Source organism: Tursiops truncatus, chromosome 12 (genome assembly GCF_011762595.2).
Source record: "Tursiops truncatus isolate mTurTru1 chromosome 12, mTurTru1.mat.Y, whole genome shotgun sequence".
Taxonomy (NCBI): Eukaryota; Metazoa; Chordata; class Mammalia; order Artiodactyla; family Delphinidae; genus Tursiops; species Tursiops truncatus.
The window spans coordinates 47004665-47017374 of record NC_047045.1 but is presented as its reverse complement, the minus strand read 5'-3'; the positions used below and the strand labels follow the sequence as shown (position 1 = coordinate 47017374).

The window sequence follows — 12710 nt, the reverse complement described above, 5'->3', positions numbered from 1 at the left end:
AGTGCTAATATTTCATTGTCTAGATGTACCACAATTTATCTGTTCATCTACTGAAAGACATCTTGTTTGCTTCAGGTTTTGGCAATTATGAATAGAGCTGCCATAAAAGCCTGTGTGCAAGTTTCTGTGTGGACATAGTTTTCAGTTCCTTTGGGTAAATACCAAGGAGCACAATTACTGGATCGTGTGGTAAGAGTATGTTTAGCTTTGTAAGAAGCTACCAAACTGTCTTTCAAAGTGGCTGTACCATGTGCATTCCCGCCATTAAGATTGAACGTTCCTGCTGCTCCAATTCCTTTCTTTCTTTTTTCATTAACGTATAGTAGATTTACAATGTTGTGTTAGTTTCTGGTGTACAGCAATGTGATTCAATTTGACATATATATGTGTATATGTATATATATTCTTTTTCATATTCTTTTCTTTTGGTTTATTACAGGATACTGAGTAGAGTTCCCTGTGCTATACGGTAGGACCTTGTTTATCTATTTTATACATAGTAGTTTGTATCTGATAATCCCAAACTCCTAATTTATCCCTCTCCCATCCACTTTCCCCTTTGGTAACCATAAATTTGTTTTCTATGTCTGTGAGTCTGTTTCTGTTTCATAAATAAGTTCATTTGTATCATATTTTAGGCTCCGCATATAAGTGATATCATATGGTATTTGTCTTTCTCTGACTGACTTACTTCACTTAGTATGATAAACTCTAAGTCCATCCATGTTGCTGCAAATGGCATTATTTCATTCTTTTTTATAGCTGAGTAATATTCCATTGTGTATATGTACCACATCTTCTTTATCCATCTGTCAATGGACATTTAGGTTGTTTTCACATCCTGTTGTTCCACATTCTTGCTAGCATTTGGCGTTGTCAGTGTTCCAGATTTTGGCCATTCTAATAGGTGTGTAGTGGCATCTCGTTGCTTTAGTTTGCATTTCCCTGATGCTACATTATGCATCTTTTCATATGTTTATTTGCCATCTGTATATCTTACTTAGTAAGGTGTCTGTTAAGGTCTTAGGCCCATTTAAAAATCAGGCTGTTTGTTTTCTTGTTGTTGAGTGTTAAGTGTTATTTGTATGTTTTGAATAACAGTCCTTTAGCAGATGAGTCTTTTGTAAACATTTTCCACCAGTCTGTGGCTTGTCTCTTCATTCTCTTGACACTATCTTTTGCAGAGCAGAAGTTTTTAATACTATGAAGTCCAGCTTACAAATTATTTCTCTTATGGATCACATGTTCGTGTTGTATCTAAAAAGTAATTGCGGGCTTCCCTGGTGGTGCAGTGGTTGGGAGTCCACCTGCCGATGCAGGGGACGCGGGTTCGTGCCCCGGTCTGGGAGGATCCCGCATGCCGCAGAGCGGCTGGGCCCGTGAGCCATGGCCGCTGAGCCTGCGCGTCCGCAACGGGAGAGGCCACAACAGTGAGAGGCCCACGTACCACAAAAAAAAAAAAAAAAAAAAAAGTAATTGCCATACCCAAGGCCAACTATGTGTTCTCCTATGTGCTATTCATAGCTTTTTTCTTCTTCTTCTTAGATTCCATATATACGTATTAGCATACGGTATTTGTCTCTCTTTCTGACTTACTTCACTCTGTATGACAGACTCTAGGTCTATCCACCTCATTACAAATAGCTCAATTTCATCTCCTTTAATATTTAGGTGGTTATTCTGGGTCTTTTGCCTCTCTATATAAACCTTAGAATTATCAAATACATATTTGGATGTATTTTTTGATATCCAAAAATTGACTTGCTGGGATTTTGATTGGGATTGCATTGAATCTACAGGTCAAGTTGTGAAGAAAAACATCTTAACAGTATTGTCTTCCTATACATAAACATGGAATATATCTCTCCATTTATTTAGTTCCTCTTTGATTTCTTTCATCAGTGTTTTGTATTTTTACTCATAGAGATCTTATATTTTGTTAGATTTATACCTAAGTATTTCATTTTTGGGGTGCTAGAGTGGGCTAGAGTTGGGTACAGTCATCCCTCGGTATCCACAGGGGATTGGTTCCAGGACCCCCGTGGATACCAAAGTCCTCAGATGCTCAATCCCTTATGTAAAATGGTATAGGATTTATATATAACCTAAGCACATTCTCCCATATACTTTGTCATCTCTAGATTATTATAATACCTAATACAATGTAAATGTTATGTAAATAGTTGTAAATACAATGTAAATGCAATGTAAATAGTTGCTGGAGTGCAGCAAAGGGTCAAGGCTTGCTTTTTTGAACTTTCTGGATTTTTTTTTTTCCGAATATTTTCTATCCGCAGTTGGTTGAATCCATGGATGTGGAACCAGTAAATGCAGAGGGCCAACTGTATTTCCCTTCCCCCACATGAAAGGCTAGAGTGGGCTGGAGTTGGGTATTTGTCTTCCCCGAGGTCGGTTAGGCTCTGATAAAACCCCAACAGTTTAGGCTCTGGTAAAATAGTTTCTCTTGAGAGCCCGTCTTGTTAAGAACAGAATGCTCTTGGGTATTTCAGAATGGTCCCTTTCCCCCTCCTATTGCCAGAAGCACGAGGGAATTTTTTCTCCAGTGTTCAGTTGAGCACCTGGTTGAGTTCCTGGAGGTAAAACTCACAAAACGGGGGAGGCTCCCGATATCTGGGGCCCCCAGAGTTTTTAATTCTCAGACCTGTCCACTCTGAGCCTCCAGCAATTCATCAATTATAGTTCAGGTTTTCCTACCACTGCACTGGCTCCCGTGGAGGTTTCTGCTCCAATAAGTTGTAATTCTCTGTATTCCTCTGTCTGTCTCTCCAATTTGGAGAGCAGCAGTTTGACCTCTGACCTCACTTCCCTTATGGATCTAAGAAGAGTTGTTGATTTTTCAGTTTGTCTAGCTTTCCCTTGTTGTTACAACGGATTAACAACTTCCAAACTCCTTACGTGCTGGATCATAAACTGGAAGTCTACCCCCATTTTTTTGGCTGTGTTGCGTCTTCGTTTCTGTGCGAGGGCTTTCTCCAGTTGCGGCGAGGGGGGGCCACTCTTCATCGCGGTGCGCGGGCTTCTCACTGTCGCGGCCTCTCCCGTTGTGGAGCACAGGCTCCAGACGTGCAGGCTCAGTAGTTGTGGCTCACTGGTCTAGTTGCTCCGCGGCATGTGGGATCTTCCCAGACCAGGGCTCAAACCCGTGTCCCCTGCATTGGCAGGCAGATTCTCAACCACTGTGCCACCAGGGAAGCCCTACCACCATTTTTTTTTAAGTTTTACTGAACGATAGCCATGTCCATTCACTTATGAATTGTCTCTGGCAGAGTTGAGCAGTTGCAACAGAGACCACAAGGCCCACAAAGTCTGAAATATATACTATCTGGTCATGTACATAAAAAGTTGGCCAACACCTGACTTAAATTACAAAATCCCTTAAGTAAAAGGAGCCTTATTCAGATTGGTTTATAGAGGCTAAAAAGTGCTTACGTAAATCTGATATTACCAGAATTCCCAGAAAATAAAGAAACTGAACTATGTACCAGCTTTTTAAGGAAAAAAAAAGTCACTTTCACACAGAAACTGCTAGGTCGTAATCATTTTTATACAAGAATCCAAAATCCTTGGAGGAATTATCCTTGTTTGACAGTTTGGATTTTTTTTTTTTTAAATCTGTAAATTTATTTCCTGGATTTGTCTTCTCATAAAGAGACTAGTTAATCTGAACTTCCCAAACTTCTTATACTAGGTTATCGATCAGATAAGTTTACTCCCACATAATGTTAAAATTAGGAAAAATGTAAAATTATATGTTCAACAATTTAGAACTATAGTCATCCCTCACTCTCCAAGGGCGACTGGTTCCAGGACCCACCAAGGAAACCAAAATCCGACGATGCTCAAGTCCCATCACTGGCTTTCTGTTTCCACAGTTCCACATCGGTGGATTCAACCAACTACCAATCATGTAACACTGTATATTTACTGAGAAAATCCTCATGTAAGTGGGACCCCCACTGTTCAAGGATCAACTGTATATAAATTCTGATGAATTTTTTATGTCAGTGTTAATTATGATCTGTAGTGTGTCATTTTAAATAGAATCTCCAAGATCTTGAGTTAACTTTAACTGTTGGAAATAATATTAAATCAGGTTAATTGATTAATTTATAGGAGTTCCATAGATAACTTCTAAGTAACATAGAAAACTGAAACATAGGTCACTATGTTTCATAGTGATAGGTATATCTATACCACAGAGATAATACATGTCTTATATATACACACTATATATATGCATATATATAATATATTACATAAACACACACATATATAAATACACTAAAATATATTTTAGTGTGTGTATATATACATACTTGTTTATACTTTATACATAAAAGATTGACTGATTTGACTAAAGGTTAAAAGTTTCTGTAAGGCAAAAGACATCATAAACCAAGCTGAAAGAAGAATGATGGTCTGGGAGAAAATATGAATAATATAGCTGACAAAATAGAGATAATATCCCTACTATACAAAGCAACCCTGCACACTGATTTTTAGATTAAAAAAAGAACTGAATTTTTAAAAATGAGCAAAGTATATGAACAGGTCATAAACAGAAGAGGAAACGTAAAGGCAAACAAATATATAAAAAACATGCTCAACCTCACTAGTAGTCGGGAAAGTGAAAATCAAAACAATGAGATACAGTTTTTTCACCAGTCAGATGGGCAAAATGTAAAGACTGAGGCTAAATGCTGCTGCTTGTTTAGAAACAAGTATCTATAAACATTGCTGATTAGCTTATACAACATTCGAAGGAAGTAATCTTTGTAAAATAATCTGTTGGTATCAGTTATAATTAAAAATACACGTAGCCTGTCTTACACTCAAAAGTCTGTACCTCCCACTCTCCCACCCCTATTCTGCCCTCCCCCCCACTCCCACTGGTAACCACGAGTTTGCTTTCTATTTCTGAGTCTGCTTCTTTTTTGTTATAGTCACTAGTTTGTTGTACTTTTTAGATTCCATGTATAAGTGATATCATACAGTATTTATCTTTCTCTGTCTGACTTATTACACTGTAATGCCCTCCAAGTCCACCCATGTTGCGGCAAATGGCAAAATTTTGAACTTCTTTATGGCTGAGCAGTAAGATAGGTTCAAGGATGTATTGTACCACTCGGGGAATATAGCCAGTATTTTTTAATACCTGTAAATGGAAAGTAACCTTTAAATTTTTTTTTTAATTAAAAAAAATACACATAGTCTGTAACACAGGGATCTTATTTAGGAATTCCATTCCATTTCCAAATGAATAATTATCATGAGCTACTTTTCATATGATACATGGACTATATTTTGTCTGTTTAGACAGTATTATTTTCAGTGGCACTTGTGATTTCTTTAAAAAGAAAAAAGTGGTTGATAAGTTCTAAAGCAGAAATGAGTACTATAAGCCTGAATAACAATGATCCAACGCTGGGTCAGGGAGCTTGTGAGGGTTTGTGTTGTGGGGAGAGAAGTGGGGGAAGGAAGGACTATATTAAGTATTTTCTGGAAACTAAGATAGATTGGGATCACTCTAAAGGCAATTGTCACTTACTGTCTTGAACGTTGAATAATGGCTATTAAATCAAACCCTTTATACTGGATTCCTAAAAACAGTGTTTCATGAATGCTTACAGAGAATATTAGAAACAATATTTTGCCTTAGAGAGAAAAAAGATAGGGGAATCCATCATAACAGTTATTCCCTATCAAAACCAGATACTATCCAGAATACAGGCAAACCTAGGGCTCAGAGATAGTGCTAGTAATGTTTCTCAATCAAAATGTTACGATGAGCCATTATTATTACTAGAATGACAGCAGTTCCACGAAGTTTATTCTCATAAAACTGTGCTTTTGGACACTTTCACCATTCCCTGAGGTTTCAGACTGATAATCTGGCAAAAAATCCAATTTTTAGCATTCACTGCACAATTATATGATGCGAAAACATCAAGTTTCTGGCTGACTTGTAAAGATAGTAATTATTTCATTTGGGTACATATTTGTTTAAGCAAATTTAGCTAAGAGCAAAATATCTAATTAACCAAGTGATGAATGACATAACTGAAGCATGACCCCTGGCAAACTAGAACTTAACAAAAATCATTATTTTTATTCAGTTTCTCAGGGCTGGTGAATTCTATATAACCTATGTATAAAAGGCATGAAACAGTTAATGTCAACAGACCCCCCCCCCCATCCAACCTTCACCCCTTACACACACACACACACACACACACACACACACACACACATATATGAATGCCTGTTTTAGAAAAAGGAGAATTTTGGGCTATAGCCTCAATACCAGAGCATTTTTTGATGATGGGATCTAGTAAAAAAAAAAAAAAACTATAGAGGAAAAAAAAAAAAAGGACTCCTTCAGAGGAAGGAGGATTTTCCCAGCATCAGCCTTGAAGACATAGTTCCCATCTAAAACCAGGACCTCCATGAACCTCCTCCCTCTGAAGTGAGGGAGGCATTCACAGGTGCGACCAAGCAGAGATTTTTGAGAAGGCTTGTGAACCCCGTTGCCAAGGCATTAGCAGAAAGCCTGCATATCAAAAGAAGACAAGTTTACACTTTCCTGCTGTTGCATGTATGGCATAAAAGAAATGTATAAAGTCTGTAAGGAAAAACTCTTTAAAGTTTATAAATTCTAAGCAATTCTGAGTAGAAACTAAAAATGCTCCTGAATGAAAATATCAGCTCTGATAAAAGCAATTTATTCGGGGAAAAAAAAAAAAGAACATGGCTATAGAACAATCTTTAAGTAAATAAATAAGTCATCAAAATTGGGGGGAAAAAAGCGCAGTATATTCACGTGTGACCATGTGAACGTGTGCCAGAAAGGAGCACCAATGCCTTCTTTTCAGATTTACTCAGTTCAGTTATTCCTTCTGGGGTTCCAAACTGTGATTAAGTTCTTGCCGCCTTCCCCAAGAGCTGAGCGGAAGACTGGTCTTTTATCTGAGAACAATCAAGCCCTTACCAGGTGCAATTTAAAGTCTTCAACCAGGATTTTTATTACCAAGGGAGCAGCCAGTAGGAAGTGTGTGACCAGGCAGTGAGTGGCTCGGTTCTGACGCTTGGCAGGACTAAACAGGCATGATTTTTTTTTTTTTTTTTTTTGCGGTACGCGGGCCTCTCACCGCCGTGGCCTTTCCCGTCCCGGAGCACAGGCTCTGGACGCGCAGGCCCAGCAGCCATGGCTCACGGGCGCTGCCGCTCCGCGGCACGTGGGACCCTCCCAGACCGGGGCACGAACCCATGTCCCCTGTATCGGCAGGCGGACTCCCAACCACTGCGCCACCAGGGAAGCCCAAACAGGCATGATTTGAATTGTTGGGAGGACCCAGTGAGGGAAGAGAAGGGCTTCAGTACGGACACACGCTGGCCACTGCATAACCCTAGCAGGTGCCATTTACAGATGCCACCATATGATTGGCACCTGGGGTATAGAGCAAGGTCTCCATTTGGAGAGAGAGGCAGGTTTGCAAATTATTGAGTAGTTAGGAAAATGACTTTCTTCCACATCGGTTTAATTCAAAAGAATTAACTCTGGGAGGTAGTATGTAATACCCATTTTACAGATGAAGAGAAACAGAGGCACTGGAAGTTAACAGAAGGAAAACTGGTGTCTGACAGTTTATCTACCCTTTTCTTTACCTACCAAGTAACCCTTTTCTCAGGCATTAAGTCTACTCTTGTGCCCAGGTGACTGCCCCTTCTCCAACTCCAGTGACACTCAACCTACACCCACCTTCCAGGATCGTGAATCAGTATCTCATATTCCATACTTTATTCTCCGTTCCAAATTTCACTTGTCCTGTATCTCAGCCCTGGTCTCTAGCTGTTTTCCAGGATTAATAGCTAATTATCTGGGGTTCTTTTTGTTTTTTTTTTTTTTTTTGCCGTACGTGGGCCTCTCACTGTTGTGGCCTCTCCCGTTGCAGAGCACAGGCTCTGGACGCGCAGGCTCAGCGGCCATGGCTCACGGCCCCAGCCGCTCCGCGGCATGTGGGACATTCCCGGACCGGGGCATGAACCTGTGTCCCCTGTATCGGCAGGCGGACTCTCAACCACTGTGCCACCAGGGAAGCCCGCTAATATCTGATTTTTAAAAATCTCTTCATAAGTGTCAAAATATAATAATTGGGCCATAAAATTTCCTTATCCCTTTCTTTGTCCTTTCCACCTTTTATCTTTTTCTTTTTTGTAAATTCATCAAAAAACTTAAATCAAGAGCCAGAAATTGAGATAAATAGGTAGAGAAAGAAAGAAAGGAAAAGAAAGAAAGATGGAGGGAGGCAAGGAAGGAAGGAAGAAAGAGAAAGAAAGAAAGGAAAGAAAGAGAGAGAGGGAGGGAGGGAGGGGAGAGAGAGAGAGAGAAAGGAAGGAAGGAAGGAAGGAAGGAAGGAAGGACGGAAAGAAACTGTTATGGACTGAATTGTGCCCACCAAGATTCCTTCATATGTTAAGCCTTAACCTCCAATGTGATTGTATTTGGAGATAAGACCACTAGGGAGGTGATGAATGTTAAGTGAGGTCAAGAAGGTGGGGCCCTAATTTAACAGGACTGGTGTCATAAGAAGAAGAGACACCAGAGATATCTCCTCTTTCCATGTGTGTGCACACAGATGAGAGGCCATGTGTGGACACGGTGAGAAGGCAGTTCTCTGCAAATCAGGAAGAGAGGCCTCACCAAAATCCAGCCCTTACAGCATCTTGACCTTGGGCTTCTAGCTTCCAGAACTAATTTTCTGTTGTTTAAGTCACCCAGCCTGTGGCATTTTGTTATGACTGCCCAAGCAGATGAATACAAATACTTTATTGAACCTATTACCATCCTAGACATTGTTTGTGAGTAGAATGTGCTAAGGGAATCTTACGTAGCTTTGAATGCTATAGTAGAAAGAGTACTGGACCAAAATAAAAAATTGATTGACCCAGGTGCAATCAGTTCTGGTTCTGCCACTTCCTATATGTGTGAACCTGACAGTCACTTCACCCCTATAAGCCTGAGCTCCCTCACCTGTAAAAGACTAAATTCTGTCTCAAGGCACTCACAGCTTGAGAATTCTGATTATAAATATCCAGGCAATGTCAGTGGGTGTAAATGATTAAGCATCATTAATCTTTGTTAGAGAGAACTGTGGTCTAACACATTAGAAGAATTGAAGCCCCACACGATAGCAAGGAAAATCATATGAGTTCCCTTATTTCTGCGCATCTGTGCATATATACTTGGGATACCTGTCAATGTGCCAAGAAGTACTAGAAACCACAATATTAACAGGCTTTTCTCCAAGGAATATCAATGTTATAAAGATTTGGGGAGAAGAAAATGTGGACATAAAGCAAGTAATGTAAAATTTGCACAATAGCTTAAGCTAAAACATGGCACTCTGGAGAAAGTTTTAGCTTCTGATGGGCATCTTTGCTCACCCACTCAGATCTCTACTGTTTCTTTCTCTGCCGTTGGGGGTATTTTGATGAAAAGCCTTGTAAAATACTACAGCTGATAAGTCTTACCAATTAGAACAGCAACTGATTTGGATGGGGTTTTAGATTTATTTGCAAGTAGATCATTTTCACAAGTAGATTGATAGAGAGGAAAAAAAAAATCATTCTACAGTCCCCCCTCTATCCCCAATCAGGCAATTCTCAAAAGCATGCAGTATGCTAACACATATATATGGAATTTAAGAAAAAAAAAAAGAATGTCATGAAGAACCTAGGGGTAAGACAGGAATAAAGACACAGACCTACTAGAGAATGGACTTGAGGATATGGGGAGGGGGAAGGGTAAGCTGTGACCAAGCGAGAGAGTGGCATGGACATATATACGCTACCAAATGTAAAATAGATAGCTAGTGGGAAGCAGCCACATAGCACAGGGAGATCAGCTTGGTGCTTTGTGACCACTTAGAGGGGTGGGATAGGAAGGGTGGGAGGGAGGGAGACGCAAGAGGGAGGAGATATGGGGATATATGTATATGTATAACTGATTCACTTTGTTATAAAGCAGAAACTAACACACCATTGTAAAGCAATTATACTCCAATAAAGATGTAAAAAAGAAAAAAGAAAAGAAAGGCACTGCAGGGATTGTGGTCCTCGGAGAAAACTGAATGTAACCAAAGCACAGCCCTTTTCAGGAAGGCTATTTTAGGGACATCTGTGGTAATTACAGTGCCAGTTTACATTTCCCCTACTGGTTTCCCTTTGGTCTTGGTGAGACTGTCAAAGAGTAGCCTTGGCTACTGTCCCTTAGCCAAAGGCAAACATGTGACTCAAGCCGGATTTGCCTCTCCCTCTGGGGATGTGACTCTTCAGAACAGGGAAGCTAACACTGCTAATAGCGGGAACACTTCATTCTGCAGAGAACCCTGAAGAAGCTTAGGGACTCTTCATTACTTCTTCTGCCTGGGGCCCAGGAGCAGATCTGATCCCCGTCCTTTCCAGATTCTCCAGATTTTCCTTTGATTCTGTGAGCTATTCCCAACCTTTCCAATAAATTCTTGCTTGCTTAAGTTGGAGTCAGTTTTTATTACTTATAAACAAAAGCCTGTAGTGTAGGTCTATAGGTACCAGCTTCATACACAAAATCATCACTTTTTATTTGATAAAATGAACTACTCTATTTGCAGGAAGTTAGTTAGATAGAGATTTTATTGGGCATTACTATTTGTCTACGTTTCAGTATAAAATACAAACAAATTACTTTTAACATGGAAGGAATCTTACATCTTCTGACCATTCATTTCTACTTTCCTCCCCCCACCTCAACTTGTCTTAACTCTCACTTCATTCTTAAAAAGGAAGAGAAAAACTTATAAAAAGAATCTTGTATATCTAAATTTATTATATATTTCTGCTTAAGATATTGAACATTAAAAAAGTTTTTTTCTGGGCTTCCCTGGTGGCGCAGTGGTTGAGAGTCCGCCTGCCGATGCAGGGGACACGGGTTCGTGCCCCGGTCCGGGAAGATCCCACATGCCACGGAGCGGCTGGGCCCGTGAGCCATGGCCGCTGAGCCTGCGCGTCCGGAGCCTGTGATCCGCAACGGGAGAGGCCATAACAGTGAGAGGCCCACATACCGCAAAAAAAAACACAACAAAACAAAAAAAACACAACTTTTTTTCTGGAGCACAGAGGATTTTTAGGGCAGTGAAACTACTCTGTGTGATATTATAGTGGTAAATACATGTCATTATATATTTGTCCAAACCCAGAGTATGTACAACACCAAGAGTAAACCCTAATGTACACTATGGACTTCAGGTGATTGTGACCTGTCAATAGAGATCCATCAGCTGTAACAAATGTTCCATTCTGGTGGGACATGTTGTAATGGGGCAGGCTATGTTTGTGTAGGGGTAGGAGGTATATAGGAAATCTCTGTACCTTCCCCTTAATTCTGCTATGAACCTAAAACTGCTCTAAAAATGAAGTCTATTTTAAAAAAAGAAACAAAACCTTTTTCTAAACTGTAAGCTAAGCTCATCCTTAATCTATCTCATAATCATAATAATCATCATCCACATTGATTCTGATGCTGGAGTGCTCTTCAGGCTTTGGTTTCTTTTTGGTCTCTTTGCTTTTCTCGGTCAGATGCAAGTGATGCTCACATTGCCTCATTATCTTTTTGGAAGACATCCAGCTCTCCCCTTGTCGTTCAGCTGGTGCCGCACATTGTCCTCCCCTCACATCTGTGCCCTTGGCCTTCAGGACCTCCCTGGCTCTCAGGAGACTGCAGGTGCAATTCCACGGATTTCCATCCAGATACAGATGCCTGAGGCGAGGCAACACCTCCAAGGCTTTGAGGTCTAAGGCAGAGATCTTGTTGTTCCTAAGGTTTAGAACCTGAAGCTGCTTCAGATCCTTGAGCTCCCTCTCAGCAATATCCTGGATGGCATTGCCTTTTAGGTCCAGCCTTGCTAAGGTTGCCGGGAGCCTGCAAAAGCATGGAAACAGGATGTGAAAGGAGGCTGTGACCATCATTCCATAACTGCCTAGGCAACTCAGATTGAGCAACACCCACCTTTTCTGTACCATTCTGTTCCCTCTGAAGCTAGAAAACAAGCTTTATTTTGTAAAGTTAATTAAAAGTGCAAACCTCAGTCTTATCTATAGGTCTTTAACACTTTCTCATAGGTCTTATTTTCTAGCCCTCTGATTTTTCTGGTTCCTAGCCATAAACTCTTTAATTTTTCATTTCAAATTGGATCATGTAACAAATTGATAAGGAAAATAGTAAGTTTCCAACTTTTTAGTTGGCAGATGCCATGAATCAATAATTTATAGGAAAGGTAAAAATATTGAATAAAAATATGAAAAGGTTGTTCTTCATGAATATAAAAGATGCAATGTTAGAAATTAGAGCATCATTTTGAATTTAAATTTTAAAATTCATTTCTGATGAGGGTGTAGTGAGGTAAGAACTTAAACTCTGCTAGTGGGAGTATAAACTGGTACCATTTTGGAAACAATTTGGTAACATGTATCGAATTTAAATAACGTCATGCCTTTCAGCGTAGGAGATAATAGGAGAAGTGAATAGAGATTTATTTAAAAATATGTCATACATTTGATCATATTTATAACAGCAAAAAAATGATAAAGGGCTAATGTCCACTAATATGGAAATTAAGAGATAATGGACTATTATGTGATTATAAAAATTGTAT

At 39.8% G+C, this 12710-nt stretch overlaps 1 protein-coding gene and 1 long non-coding RNA gene across 4 annotated transcripts in view; one reads left to right on the top strand and one right to left on the bottom strand.

The window, feature by feature from the left end:
- LOC141276018 (uncharacterized) overlaps window positions 1-12710 on the top strand; it is a 25309-nt gene that overhangs the window by 5952 nt on the left and 6647 nt on the right. For 2 of the 3 annotated variants that reach the window (XR_012324804.1, XR_012324805.1), the window contains exons 2-3: window positions 440-469; window positions 3814-3984. This is a non-coding gene — a long non-coding RNA (uncharacterized lncRNA). Of the gene's footprint in view, window positions 1-439; window positions 470-3813; window positions 3985-12710 lie in introns of those variants that run through there. The other variant, XR_012324803.1, reaches the window with a different exon arrangement.
- Window positions 9870-12710, bottom strand: part of LOC101324597 (nephrocan-like) — a 19600-nt gene continuing 16759 nt past the window's right edge. The window contains exon 3 of the mRNA XM_004330696.4: window positions 9870-11977. Coding sequence (XP_004330744.1) covers window positions 11530-11977 — 448 coding nt within the window. The 3' untranslated portion in view covers window positions 9870-11529. The remainder of the gene's footprint in view (window positions 11978-12710) is intronic.